The following is a 14,906-nucleotide window of genomic DNA, read 5'->3' on the forward strand; positions in this document are numbered from 1 at the left end:
TAAAGAGTAGTGACCAAGACAGCGGAAAAAATATAAGGATGTACTCGCGATGCAGCGATGCGGACGCACCTGTGTCGTGCTGAAAAGCACATTCTTTCCGCTCATTTTAATCCAAATGCAGGCAGCTCTCTTCTCGTTCGCCTATTTTCGTCTTTCTCTTTGCTTGTATAAGCTTTAAAATGAAGCTATTCGACCAAGAATTACAACGAACTCGTTTGTAATGAATGTGTTACTTGCTCTTTTAATACCTTTTTATGCGAGAACGGAAGTATTTGAAGTACTCTCGATATTAATATGATACAAGAAAAAAAAAATATATATATATGTGTGTATTCCGGAAAAATGTGAAGCAATGAAAATTAGCGTTAGTTTTTAAAATTGATTAAATATATTGATTTTATTCACTCATTCATTACAAATTAGATTGCTCTAACGTTATTTATATAATTTTAAATTTATATAAAATTTTTATATAAAATAAATTGCAAAGAGTAAGTAAATTGCACTCTTCGTTTAAATCTGTTTGCCGAAAATATATTTCATTCATTTATTTATACATTTTATTGAAAATCGATCACGATATGATCGAGTGATTAAATTTCGGTTGCTGAGAGCAGAAACTATTTCACATTTGCACGTAAAAAAGATAACCTGAAAAGGCTTCTCTCTCTCTCCCCCTCCTCTCTCTTTCAAATTGCAATATCCTTTCAGAATTGACGATACGTTCCTTCGCAAAAATCTTTATTCAATTTTGTTCCGCCTTCTGTTCGCTATGTTCCGATGGTTGTGGGCTTTTGTTGAAAAATTATTAACGTATGAGTGATCGTCAAAGGGCACACGCAAGTTTCGCGGGTTTGTTTGTATTGTCTGCACAAACCGCCGTAATCGCACACCGGAATCTGCATTATGCTACCCGTATACTACCTCCATCCCTACGTTTTCGAGTATGCTCGGAACAACGTGCCCTGCCATCAAGTTTGCATTGAGTTCGGTTCGCCCTTACGGTTGCTCGTTAGATCTATATGGCGGCTCCATGTGGCACCGTACCCCCGGCCACTATCCACAAAGAGAATTGGAAATGACAGAGACGCCCATTTCTATCCGATAAATTTCTTTTTTACGATTACGAAACGCTTAAGGATCGTAAGCAAATTGTAGAAACGGCGTCGACGAATTTTATTGATCTCGTTGAATATTAAAGAAAAAAACGGATCTAATGTCTGGACAGTTTGCACAAAAAATTGTGTAACTAAATATTAGTACACAATATAAACGGTAAAAATATAACGTAAAAAATATTTCTGCGCTAAAAATTATATCAAAATAATATCGAACTGTGTTCTTATAATTTACTTTAGATTTGATTTCTATCTCTATCAACGTTTTAATAACATTGGGAAATCTGGTAACTGTAAGTGAAATGCAATTGAAGTATTATCAGATTTGCATGTAATTGCAAGAAAAAAATGGCTAAAATATTAATTAGTGAAAATTAATAAATTTTTTATTTGAATATTTTTTATTATTTTTATCATTATTATCGTTTTATATGGAAAGAGCGAATTTCCATAAAAGGCTTAAGATATTATCGTGTATTTTGTAAGCAGGTTATATTTCTCATATCAATTTTATGAATTCCTTCCTGAGTCTCTTTTTTTAGCTTTTTAAAGATGAAGGCAATGAAAAATTAAATAATCTTATCTTTTTATATTTGTTTGATTGCTAAAATTACAGATTCAAAATTAAAACTTAATAATATTTATTTTTTTGCAATTGCACATATTTAAGGAATATTTAAATATTCCTTGCGCCTTTACATTCTTCATATTTCATTATTTTGAACAGATATTGACATTTCAATAATATTAATCTAACTTTATTTTCTATTCTAAATTTGGGACATGTCGAGCTGTCTCTCAAAATATCTTTATTAAAATCAGAAAATTTAGAATACTACTCTCTGTATATATATTATCCTATATATCCTATATAATCTACATTTACGACCGCCGACTGTAAAAGCAGCGAGCAATTACACTGGCGTTGAAATTCACACATTATTTACACGTGCTAGTGTCACAACTGCAATATAAAAGCAACAAAAATTATTTAACACATGCGCGAATTGTGCGTAACGTTTTTCAATACGTGTCGTGGTTTTGATGCGTTAATTTCAGGCCGCTCATTGTTAGCCCAGTCGTTACTAGGGTTAAACAAAACTTCCAAAATGCGCAGTCGTTATTAGCGGGTACAGCAACGCGTGTCGTCATGAGGCTTTTTCCGAAAGCAGCAATTCGTTTTTCGCTGCAAACAAAACGAAACATGTTACGTTCACACATTTGCTGCAAAGAATTTGCATTAACAGGATGCAAATGCAGCATCCTGTTAATTCCTATCCATTATTTTGTCCATTATATACGAATATACGTTTTTTAAAAGATGGAAATTGTATAACAGTCTAAGTGCATTTTCAGCTTACAGAATTTTATTGAGATCAAAATCTCGTATTTATTAAATACGAAACTTAAAAAGAATTTGTTACTATTTCTTTGAAAAAATATTTATTGAAATTAAAATAATAATTGTATTCTGTACCGATATTTTTCATTTTAGTGCATATAATATACAAACATAAACTTTTATTGTATATTTTTTTTTAATTCAAAATGATTAAATTGAAATAACATAGTTTTAAAATAACTCGTTGAAAAATCATATAAAATTTATATCATAAATTATTTTTACAATAAATATAACATTGTAATTTAAATACTATCTAAAATTTTTGGAGTAAAATCTCACTCCAAACGAATAAATGAAAATACTGTCACTATTGAAAAAGAGTGAAAATATTTCTACTTTTGAATAAGAATGGCAGATTTTTATTCTTTTTTTTGGAGTGAGATTCACTACAAAGGAAAAAATCTAACTTCTTTTTTGGAGTAAATCTCACTCCAAAAAAGTGAAATCTCATTTTAAAAATCTGCTTTCATTCAAGAGTGCATATATTTTCAATAATGGCAGTATTTTCACTCTTTTGAAGTGAGAGTTTTCATTCCAAGAAATTTAGAGTGTAGTTATATTAACGTTGAGATTTTATATACACTTATTTTAAATAATAAATATTGAGGTTTTTGGCGTTACTTTAGTGTTCTCGGATTCTCGGATTAACTTATCAAGTATGTAAAAAAGCCGAGGAAATTGTCGGAGCTCACGAAGAAAGAAAATAAAGTTGTCTCCATCTAAAAAGGGTCTTCCAGTGAAACTTTTAAAATATATTCCATCCTTCCCCTTACCTTCATTAGGTTATCCCATTTTTGGTTTTACCTCAGTTTGAATTTGAAAGCATAATAATACAGTTCTCAAAATAAACCAAGATAAAAATAATTTTTGTCCATCATCTATTTAAGACAGGAATTAATATATAATAAATACTAACTAAATATATAATAAAAACTAACATGCTTATTTTGTTAAATAATAATAATAATAATAATAATAACAATAATAATACATATATATACAGTAATATTACATTAATTAGCAAACATCAACGCGATAATGATATGTCTCCACATATGCAGTCTTATTTATTATTGCATATAATAATAAATTACAAATTCCGATCTCTCTGATCTGATTACGATAGCTAATAACTAAATAATATCTGCGCGCAGCAAATAGAAACAAATATTAATCTCACCATTGTTGGTTGCCGGCGATCCGTAAACAATAATTCGCGTCGCAGTGCAAAATTAATTTTTACGACCGCGTCGATTAAACGCTCGGCAGCCGCGGCGCCATTCGAAAGCTTGGGACGGGGGAGCTAATGATTCATCAATTTCAATTTCGATGATTTACGCGCCTGCGAAATTACGCTCGGACATTTTGCCGCGAAGAAATACGATCGGCCTGCGTAATCATCGCGCGAGCGCAATGTATCAAGCCTCTCTCGTTCAATCGACCGGCCTTTTTTTCCCACTCATTTTCAACGAGCCCTCGTGAGTGCGTTATTGCACCAGCCGGGTCCGAGGCCGCCTGATGGTCATGTATCGAGAGCCGCCTGCTGCATTATTTCCGACATAATCGCATTCGTCCGCGGTTTATCGGCTCCCCGTTAAATCGATATATCAGGTACGCGCGGAAGGATAACCTGCCAAAATGAGTTCCTCCCATGGAAATTTGTTCATCCACATTTGTCGTTTATTCGGTATGTTTGAAAGCTCAACGACATACCATACCTTCACGTATACTCCAATATGTACACTCAGAAAAAAACATAGTGCAGCAACATAGCAACTATAAAGTTGACAATTATAATTTTTATATGTAGAATTAGTGTACACAGTTCAATGAATTAATATACACAATTGAAGAAATTATTTTACAGGGAAAAGAAATGTTTCTGGCTAAGTTAGTTCTGATTAGCTGAAATTGCATTAGCTACTATAGCTATGAAATTTGTTAATACATACAGGGGATTTGCTGCTGTAACTAATATAAGGACGTGATAGCAAAGTATGCATGTCTGTTACGGATCAATTTATTTAGCAACATGGAGTTAGTTGTCAGTTATTGGATATATCCGTGTAAAAGAAAATTGTCTCTACCACAGCTAAATATAGTTTGCTGAAACTGTACTTGCTACCAAATTGTCTGTTATACAGAAAACGTTTGCTGCAATGATCACATCGACGTAATAGCAAAATGCTTGTCTGTTATAATGATAATATTTAGGCCTTACAGCTAATGGAGATTAGGTCTCGCAGACACAACGTTAGATATCCATATAATGCTACTGAATTAACTGCCAAATCTAATTTTTAGCTGTGCAACTAATCTTTTTTTTCCGTGTACGATTGCAATAATTACAAAATAGTTTATTTAACTGTGTACATTAATTCCATATAAAACTTGAACAGTTTTTACTTTTATAATTTTCATCATATCTTTTTTTTTTTATAATATATTATATAATACGTTAAGGGCCGTTAAAATGTCAGAAAAGATGAATAGAAATATGAATAGAAATATGAATAGAACTAAATAAATAAGAGAGATTTAAACGAAAACAAGAAATTTTGTTCGTAACAATACACGAATGCATATACACGCGTTGCACGAAGATTAAAATATATTAAATGTACCGTGTAAAAATGTACGTATCGCGCTGTGCGTTTGCTTTATGTGACGCGCTTTATTTGATGATAGCATAGAGGCACTTCAATATATGGCTCATCGCAATACACTTCGTTCGCGGAGCCATGGCAAGCGTCGTTTTTAATCACCGCGAGCACCGACACTAAAGGGAAAACCCGACAGTTATTGAGCTATTCAACTCGTCGTGGGTGGTAACGCGAGTAACGCAGACCTAGTAAATCTCCATGTAAAATCGGCGAGCGTGCGGCAGCGGTTCTAGATGCTTCGATTTACCGTGTTTTTGCTTTCGCCCTCTCTGGTAGCGATATAACACGGTGAAATGGATTAACGCGTCGCGGATGAATGGTGGCGTATGAAATGGAATTTACACAAGTTTTTAATTACCCGAGTACCGTCTTGCAAGATGGAAAGTTTCTTTCTCTCTCTCTCTCTCTCTCTCTCTCTCTCTCTGCTCTTCTACTTCGATTTAACGAAGAGCAGTTGCCAGCAGCGTCAGTACTCGAAGAGCACAAGTGTTTTCACCCCTTCGAACACTCGGCTCGGCGCACAACCCCGTCATTGCTGTCGTTGTCGTCTCTTTTGTACCGCGTTCCCAGTCGTAATTTATAGCCATTTCGTGGGAAACACTCTCTCGGTCTTCTTCTCTCTTTTTCTTTTTTTTCCTGTCTCTTTTTTTTTCTTTTATAACGAAGTCGATTTCTGCAACTTAGCTGGCATCCCTGTTTTATTAGACGCGATCTGTATTTACGATCGCCCGTTCCAGAGATGGACCATTTTATTCTACTGTTACACTGTCAATGTTCAATGAAATAGGTTATTGTCGTGATCGATGGAGATTACAGATTTTATTCAACTGAAGCTTATTTATTTCTTCTGCGTTATTAATGAATCATTAATATTCTTACTTCATGTTTGCTCATAAATTTAAAAAGTAAAAGTATTATTATCTGAATAAGATTTGAATTTTAGCGAAACAAACGTGAACAAGAAACGTTTTATACAATCATTAATATTATATAATTGATGAAATTTTTCTACCGATGACGACCAGCAATTTCGTGATTGTAAGACTGAAAAACACGGTATTGTAGATTATCAATCAATGCACAGAAGGATCGATTAGTCTGCTATTCAGAGAACCGCCGTTGCAAAAGTGCAGCTCATTGAAAAATTCTCCTCGAGCGAGCATCGAGTTCGCGAACGAAATCGACCGCGCTTCTCTCGCATCGGTAACGCTCGAAGGTTTCTTCCACGACTTTTCTAGGGTAGACTGGAGAAGTATCGACCGGAAATCTAAGGCTGCAGAGCTTTCCAAAAGGAAAGTATCGCGGCCGAACCGACGACCCGAAGAAAAAGAAACCGGTCACTTATCGAGCCTTCTTCACCAATGGTTTTCACCCGCAAACCTCTTGAAACTCCTTTTCACGTCCGGAAAGCCACGTTATCGCCGGATATCAATCCGGACTGCTGCATTCTCGGAATAACGCTTCATCCGTTCATGCGTACCGAGTGAAGCAGTCGCTTTTCCAGGAAGAGGAGTACTTGCAGATTCTCGTCTAAAGGAATTCTTTGTTGAAAAAAATCGATTTTGATGTGATATTCAGTGGCAAATATCATTTATTTGAAAAAGCACGAAGCGACACGCGGATGATACTAATCGATTCTATTCGAGAGGATTCTGAGTAAGTTATAGAGATAGATAAATTAAAGATTAATAGAGGCGGAGATAGGATTTGGAAACGTATTTAAAGAAAAATCTTTTATCTTGAGGTTTGCGTGATTAACTTGCGAGGTAATCGTAAAATAAAGTCGTGAATAAATTGACGAAATTAATATTACCCTTCGTCATTAAAGTCGAATCATCGCTGAAATACGGGCCGTCGGAGCTTCTGCGAACGTACATCGACAGTTTGACAGAAGTGAACCCATTCAGTCAGACTCGGACTCGACAGGAATTGATAACGAGCTGCTGTTTGAATCCAAGCAGTCCACTTCACATGAGGGTTCCGTTTTAGCTAAATCCTCCAATCGCAAGAGCAGGATCCATTTGCCCGAGTGTGTCCAATTTCCCGCTGTCACCACGATTGTCAAGCGTATCTTTTTTCGGGACTTTAAAGGAAGAATTACGTATGGCTGAAAAGCTATCGTTTGCTCTCTCAGATATCTCATAACCGCATAGAAAGAAGGTACGAAGAAGAAGTAAGTTGACCGTTATATCGAACGCTTTTCCATCCCCGCATCTATCCCGCTTTCCCGTCAATCGGGGACGAACATCGAGCGAAATTCACTCATGCGTGAGGGGTGAGACAACCACGCGATCGAAAGTACACGTCCCGATGGGACGGAATCGCATTTCCAGTACAGCGTTATCAAGAGAGAAAAAGAGAAAGAGAGAAAGTAGGAACGTCAATATTACGTAGTTCGATGGACCACGAAGAGTCTAATGGAAGAAGAAATGGGGATGACAGAAATCGCCAGAGACGATATATAGGGACAGAACTTGATCAGTGAAAATCGGAAGAGCAAGGCATAGTCACGATCTGGAAGCGGGCAGTAATTACGAAATAGTTCCTGAGAAAAATATGGGAGGATCTACGTTCTCGACCATTCGGAGATGGACGTCTTTTGTACTTTTATAAAAGTATCATCATCGTTGAAGTGCGCCCGGGACCAATCGCTTAGCTTCCTTCCGTATTAAGACAGTATCGATTATCTTTATTCTTTTCGTTGATACGCGAAAGAACTGGTGTCTTGGTTGATTCGCTCTAATATTTACACGAATCCTCAAGCTCGAAGAATTCATTCTCGCTCCGCTGGAAAGAAAAGCGGATTGTTAATCAAAAGATTACCAGCTATTTTCCTTCTGATAACTACTGTCTAATTAATAAGCGTCTATAAAGAACGAATAAAACAAACCGCCAGTAGATGGAAACGCCTATATTCAGCATGGGTTGTTAATATTTCAATTTACAAAAGAATTGATTAAACAGAAGAAACTAGGCTTGTTTGCAGATCTTTAAAATTACTGAATGATTCTAAATCTCGAAAAATTTGGAAGAATTTATAAAATGACGTAAGAGATAGTTTCTTCATAAAGCATAAAATTCTGATCTATCGATATCAAATCCATCGCTCAGACACTTAACGATCAGTCTTCGTAAAGAACGGTGCCTTGCCCATCATGTGCTCATTTTTTGGTCATCCATAAGTCGAGCTTTATGAGTTTGAGAACGGTAGGAGAAAGAAGAATCGGTAATTTGGCCGCGCACGGCTTATTGAATATCCGAAATTGCGGGACATGCTTATCAAAATAAATTTACGAAAAATATGAAGCGTCAAGCTGTCTCTACCGCTGGCGAGACATTTGCAGAACAGGGGATCTTAATTCCTACCGGATGAAATCGTCGAAAAATAAAGCCAACGAGATGTGAACGAGATCGTCCATTGATTCCGACTATTTCGTAACGAACGAAGTGAAATTACTTCTCTCTGTAGCAACGTCGACATCGCGAAGAACTTTGAAATCAGGTTAGGAAGGAGGATACTACGTAACAAATATCGGAAGCTGCCAATGTGAACACTAACCTCTTGAGAAACAGTGAAGTCCAATAAGCGATAATGGTTAGTATTCAACAGACTATGAAATTAAATGAGATTCTGATTCAATTCTAATTTAAGTAATCGTTTCTCGAGAATAACGATCCACTGCCAATGAGAGCCTAATAATTCTGTATATCACAAGATTGAAAGAGAAACATAAGAGTAACGTCGATGATGCAATTTAAGAAAAACATCGGCATTCATTATTCCATGTTTGTTTAATTACAATCGCAATCCTATAAAATTAGGAGCGCGCGTTAAAGAGAGGGGAGGGAAGAAGGTGCAGAAAGAAAGAAAGAGAGCTGGACAAATCCGCACCGAAGTCGGTGATATGTGTCGCGCTGGCTCCCGGAGCCTCGATGACCTTGACCCCGCGAGCATGAAGCACCCATCGAGGTCAGCGGGTCTCGAGGTTGCTATGGCGCTTTTCGGCATGGTTTGGCTGCTGCGCGTCCGCTCTGAGATGCGTCGTTGCTCGAAATGTCGGCACGAAGAGATGCTCGCACAGCAGCAACAACAGCATCAGCAGCAGATGCAGTTGCAGCAGCAACAGCAGCAGCATCATCATCATCACCACCAGCATCACCAGCAGCAACGCACTCTGTCGCAGGCTACCAGCTTGTTGCAGACGATGTCCGATGACGGTGTCAGCTCTTCCGCCAATACCCTCTTCACGTTGGACACTCCTGGAGCGGCTGGCCCGGCCGGAAGTTACTGCGAAGTGCACGGATACGTTCAAGCAAAAGAAGGTAGAGTGTTTTTCATGTCTCTTTATCAGTTACTTTTATCGGGCCATATTTTTCAGTTAAATAACGTACGTTATTACTTATACTTTAATATCGGAAAATCATTAAATTTTGTAGAATATAATTTTGTGTTGTTTGAGACAAAGGATTTTAATCCTTTTACTTCAAACTATCAACCGCATACTGTGTGCATTATGCTCATTTTTTGTTAATACGCGCTTTTCGAAAGTCTCTTAACTGCTCGAACGTAAGTTTCTTGGAAAAGTTCCGTACTCCATAGGGAATGGAAGCAAAGACATGAAACTTTTACAGGAATTGTACGGAAAATAGCAGACGGTGCGTGACTTCTATTGTTCTTATCGCTAAAACACCAACGCGCGATAATAAGAGAAATCGTTTCGGAAGAAAGAAATCTGATGCAACTCCCTCGCATTCTCGATAGCTTGAAATATACGACTAAACGTTGCTGATATGCAGAGTGCTGATAAATGCAAAACACGTCGCAGTATAATGTATGACGGAAATTATCGACATACAATTGTCATAACACGTCGAGTACACAAGTAGATTGTTTCGTTTATTCTCCTTTCTCACGGACTATCCTGGAACATGACCTACTTTGATTCCAGTCGCTTCTCCACTATAAATTCAAAAAGTTCTTGCACTTCCGTTTTTCGATCTTGCTACGGTAATGCGGCCCCGGCATATTGCGAGAGCATAAGAAAACTTTGTCGAGTACGTGTCGTGATGCAGCCAAAACGTGGAGCGCTCGCTCGTTAGGAAATATTATCGATGAGACAGTGATGGATGAGGCGCGCTCGTGCATTTCAGAGCAGTATTGTGCGGATAATAAAAAAGATTTATAAAAAGTAGTACAGTCCGATCGACGCGCGCCGCACGATAATGTCTGTTGGAAAATCAAATGGAGCTTCCGTTTGTGGTGCGATTCGCGCATAAAGGGAGCTACCAACGAACTGTTGTATGGTATTTATCAACGCCCTTCATCTGCCAGCCGTGAGCCGCGACTGTATTATGGCGAGTTGCGGAGTTTGTTACACGCGGCTTTTATGCGACGTTGTTATTGTCTGTGAGCAGCACAAGGCCTTTTCCCCGTTCGTCTAAATGTTCGTTGAAAAATCAACCTCGATGTGTCAAACTAATGATGATGATGTATGGAATGTCAATCGGAAAATATCTAAAATTAATAGTTGTGACTTTATTATAAATGTGGGCGGAATGAAATGAATTAAACGTCACTTTCGTTTTTGAAAATGTAGTAAAAAAAGAATATATATCTTGATATGTAAACTTATAAAAATAAATATAATAAATATGGAAGTTTTTTGGTTGATTACATGACTCTCAATCAGTAATATATATTCAAAAGATCTCGGTATGGACGGTCATTTTCATGAAAGAAATTTATCCGAAATTCTTCAAAGATGCAGTTACAATCACTAATGTTAGAAAATGTATTCAGTAATTTTTAAAAGTATCTCGATTTATGAAATCTCAAATTATCATTTCGAGAACATATACATATTATTGAGCAGTCAAATAAATTTTTATCCCTTTTTATAATTATTTTTACAAGTTTATGTAACTATATTTATTTATATTCTAATAAAAATGACAGGATTTCTATAATATAATATTTAATTCATTTTATGCACGTTACGCATTAAAGTAACAGCTATTTAATTTCAGCAACTTTCTGATTGTTATTTATCTTAGAGATTCAGATCGTGAATAGCAAATGTTAACTGGCTTTTCATCACGGCAGTCTTGAACTGGAAAATGCTATGAGATAGCATACGAGACGCTAACACATGTTACCATGCAAGATGGAGTTTAACAGATGAGCGAGTCATTGTCGGATTATTGTAACAGTCGTTCTTAGAACACAGCTGAAGCTTAGCAAGCATTAGTCTTTCAAGTACGTACATTAACAGACGGCGACGAGAGTTACTTACTATTAGTATTCAAGTGAAAGTCGACTTTAGTCTACAATAACAAGATTAATTTGTGTCTATTCATGTAGACTCCTGTAGATTATTACGTGAGCATACACAGTAAAACGAACTGAGGACAGTTAATACTTAACCCTCCGTCAGCCATGTGGAATTTTGCATTTTCTATCTCTCTTTCTCAGCAATCTGGGTCTTTGAACTTCAGTACAGATTTTTATATTGTATTCCGAACTATATAAAAATTTGAGAAAATTCTTGCATATTTGTGTTGTATTTTACTTTGACCTATTTCTTACAGATTAAAATATCAGAATTCACAATCAAAATGTTAACTGTATCTTCACAGTTCAACCGGGGATTAATTAATTATGGAAGAATTTAAAGAAAGTATTAACTGAGAATTTATTTAAGTTTGTGTTAGATATGTTGATTTTAGTCGATTAAAGGCGTATTTTTCATTTTTCATACTGTAAGTGCAATTTTTTTTGTTATCGCGATTGCAATAAGAGTAAAGAGGAAGGATTCGAATATTACTGGAGTTAAAAACAAATGAGTCGGAAAGAGGTTCAGTAAATTTTTTATTTTTCGTGAATAATCACCTCAGTCGTGCCGACAAAGGCGCGCTTTACGTGTCTACTAGTTACACCACGATGTGTGTAACTAAAATCTGCAAAGCTTTTCCGGATAGAGCGACAGATGAGGAGAGAAAAGAACCTCTTGTCTGCCGGATTGTCTCCTTTCTCTCTTTGTCTCACATCAGTCCGTGGCCACACTGACACGACACGTTCACGTGCATGTATATGCATCACGTACGACCTAGTTATGAAATAGTTCTCCTCGTGGTATAACGGTGACTCAGCGATATCGCGCTTTAAAGCTGAAAGCATGTTCGTGTTGTGTTGGAACGGTGTCCACCGTATTGTTTCGAGTTTATTATCTTCTATCCAGCCTGCAGCTGTCCCGCGGGGACACAGAGGGGTTATTAGATAAAATGGAACGGAAGAATACTTTGAGAAAGTAGGAGACAGACGAAGGAAGATCGGAAAAAAGTTTCGGACTTTCGTGATAATAACAGCGGCGCGTTCTGCCCCAGGATGCAATTTTTCCATAGATACAAGGTTCTCTAACTGAAAATAATTTAGACGATACGTGATATCCTCAGAATCAATTGTACTTTGAGTTGAGTATATTACCTTTGTCCCACAGATCGCGGGATTGTAATATGATAATTGGAACGAAGCATTATAAAGGGAAAAACAGAGGAAAACTTCAGTTTCTTGGATATATCTCTGCAATAAAATAGTCGTCTATCAAGCCTTAATATAATCCTTTTCTTTGATGGAAGTTTTTTATTCGGATACTGTTTTTTATTCGAAGCTTTATACTGAAGCAAAACTTTGCTTGAAAAAGATTCGAGCCAATTAGATGCCATTAAACGATTGTGACAGGCAAAAGAGATATGCCTTTTCGTAATTTTGAATATATATCTATCTGGTATGTGTGTGCCGTAATTTCGTGAAAATAAAGGTAGTTAGGCGAACCAGTGTCTGTCGCTATGCTGTACTAATGAGTATAATTAAAAAAGTCTCTTCCTGAAGCCGCTCAACATGCGTTCTGCGTACGTGACATGTTATATTAAAAGGAAATTTCACAATTATCTGCGAATAATAATGTTAAATGCGAATGAAACTCTTCACTATTCATTAATACTATTCATTATAAGACGTAGAAGTTGATTTAAATTTAAATATTCTTTTGATTATAGATTCAATCTAAAATCAATTATTTATGAAATGACGTAACATATAAGTTAACAAAGAAAATTAAAACATTATTATCAAAAGGCGCAATTGGAAACGTGATTGATATGTTTATAAATGTATTAGTATTTGTTACTAAAAAATAATCTTTCGCAAATAATCATGTTGAAAACGATATTCTACAAACGTAATTGAGGTACCCGGAAAAGCTGGGAAAGCTGGAAAAGCTATTTCAGTACTTTCATAGTCAAAGGACAAAGGCTGCACCGATTTCAAACGTTTGCCTCAGTTTTAATTTTAACCGCTATCTTGTGTATAATCTGACAAAATGTTTAAAGTTCTTCATATACTATACTGCGAGGAAAGACGAGGATATCCTGTTTTTATAAGACAAGATTTATAAAATAATTATCAATAAGAAAATATTATTTTTCGTTGTTTGTAAATTTGCAATAAAATGTTAATTATTCTGATAGTAGACGAGACATTTTTTCGCATTTTCTACAAGCAGCGAAATTTCGAAATTTTCTACGCGTAAACTATCTCTCGAGTAAATTATTTAAATATTATGTATATACTGTTTATCATATTTTTGTATAATTGGTTCTTTTATTTGTACGAACATTAAATTGACGGTATTAGTTGTTCCTATGTTTCGACAATTTCATGACCGAATTACTTCTAAAATTACTCTCTAAAAACTTTTAGAGAACATTAGGCGCGACTATTATTCGTTACGATTAAATGCGCGAAAGATGGTCGAAAGAAGCTCGCCGAGAAAAGCAATTTGCGAGCTACTTTCGATCGATTATCCGCGCAGGATCTCCCGCCTCAAAAGTTATAATTTTACATCCGAGAATTCTCACTAGTCTTATTCAGACGCTTCATAAAATTTTCTGCGAAAATTTCTGCAATTAGTCATCATATCTCACAGATTTCAGAATTGCATTTTGAAAATTAAAGTTATCATGGAGAAATATAAAGACGGACATCACACATATATACATATTAATCTACATATTAATCTAATTACATTTGTTTAAAATTGGTATTACTTTATGTTGATATTATTTTTTAATTACATAGAAAAAGCCATTTTTTTCTCTTTTTTTCTCTCCTTTCATTTCTCGAAATTAATTAAATTAATTAAATCTTATATTCACATTTAATTACGCTACACATAGTATGAAAATAAAAAGTATGCTCCTTTTTTAATGAATCTTATATTAAAATATCACAACAATTTTGTTGCTGTAATACAAAGGATAATTTATTATTTATAAATCTTGAATTATTCCGAAAAAAATATTTTCATACGTTACAAAAAACAAGCTTTTTGCACATTAATATCTATTGTTGGACATGAATATTGTATAGTATATAGTTTTCTTTATATTGTACAATATAATGTAGAGCATTTTATATACAATATACCTCAATCTTTGATTTCTTTATCAAATTTATTTATTAAAATTTCTTTGTTTCTTATAAAATTATTGAAAGGTCGTAACGTAGAATTAGAATTAATTAAAAATAAATTTTTTGATTTAAATTCTAAATTTATCTCAATTAAGATTTAATTTTAAGCTTTCTGAAACTCAAAGCTTGGAAATAGCGATTGATAGATTCGATATATAAACTTAGATGTCAGAAAAGTAAGGGATAAATTG

The 14,906-nt window shown here is 35.4% G+C and overlaps 1 protein-coding gene across 15 annotated transcripts in view; it reads left to right on the forward strand.

Moving 5' to 3' along the window:
* Nucleotides 1-14,906, forward strand: part of dlg1 (MAGUK family member discs large 1) — a 624,340-nt gene that overhangs the window by 298,007 nt on the left and 311,427 nt on the right. For 9 of the 15 annotated variants that reach the window (XM_011056626.2, XM_011056632.2, XM_011056634.2 and 6 more), the window contains exon 1: nucleotides 9,077-9,509. The exons of the other annotated variants lie outside the window; for them this stretch is intronic. In XM_011056626.2, coding sequence (XP_011054928.1) covers nucleotides 9,092-9,509 — 418 coding nt within the window. In that variant the 5' untranslated portion in view covers nucleotides 9,077-9,091. Of the gene's footprint in view, nucleotides 1-9,076; nucleotides 9,510-14,906 lie in introns of those variants that run through there. 15 annotated transcript variants of the gene reach the window in all.

The sequence above is a fragment of the Acromyrmex echinatior genome, chromosome 3, assembly GCF_024713525.1.
Source record: "Acromyrmex echinatior isolate Ae372 chromosome 3, ASM2471352v2, whole genome shotgun sequence".
NCBI lineage: Eukaryota > Metazoa > Arthropoda > Insecta > Hymenoptera > Formicidae > Acromyrmex > Acromyrmex echinatior.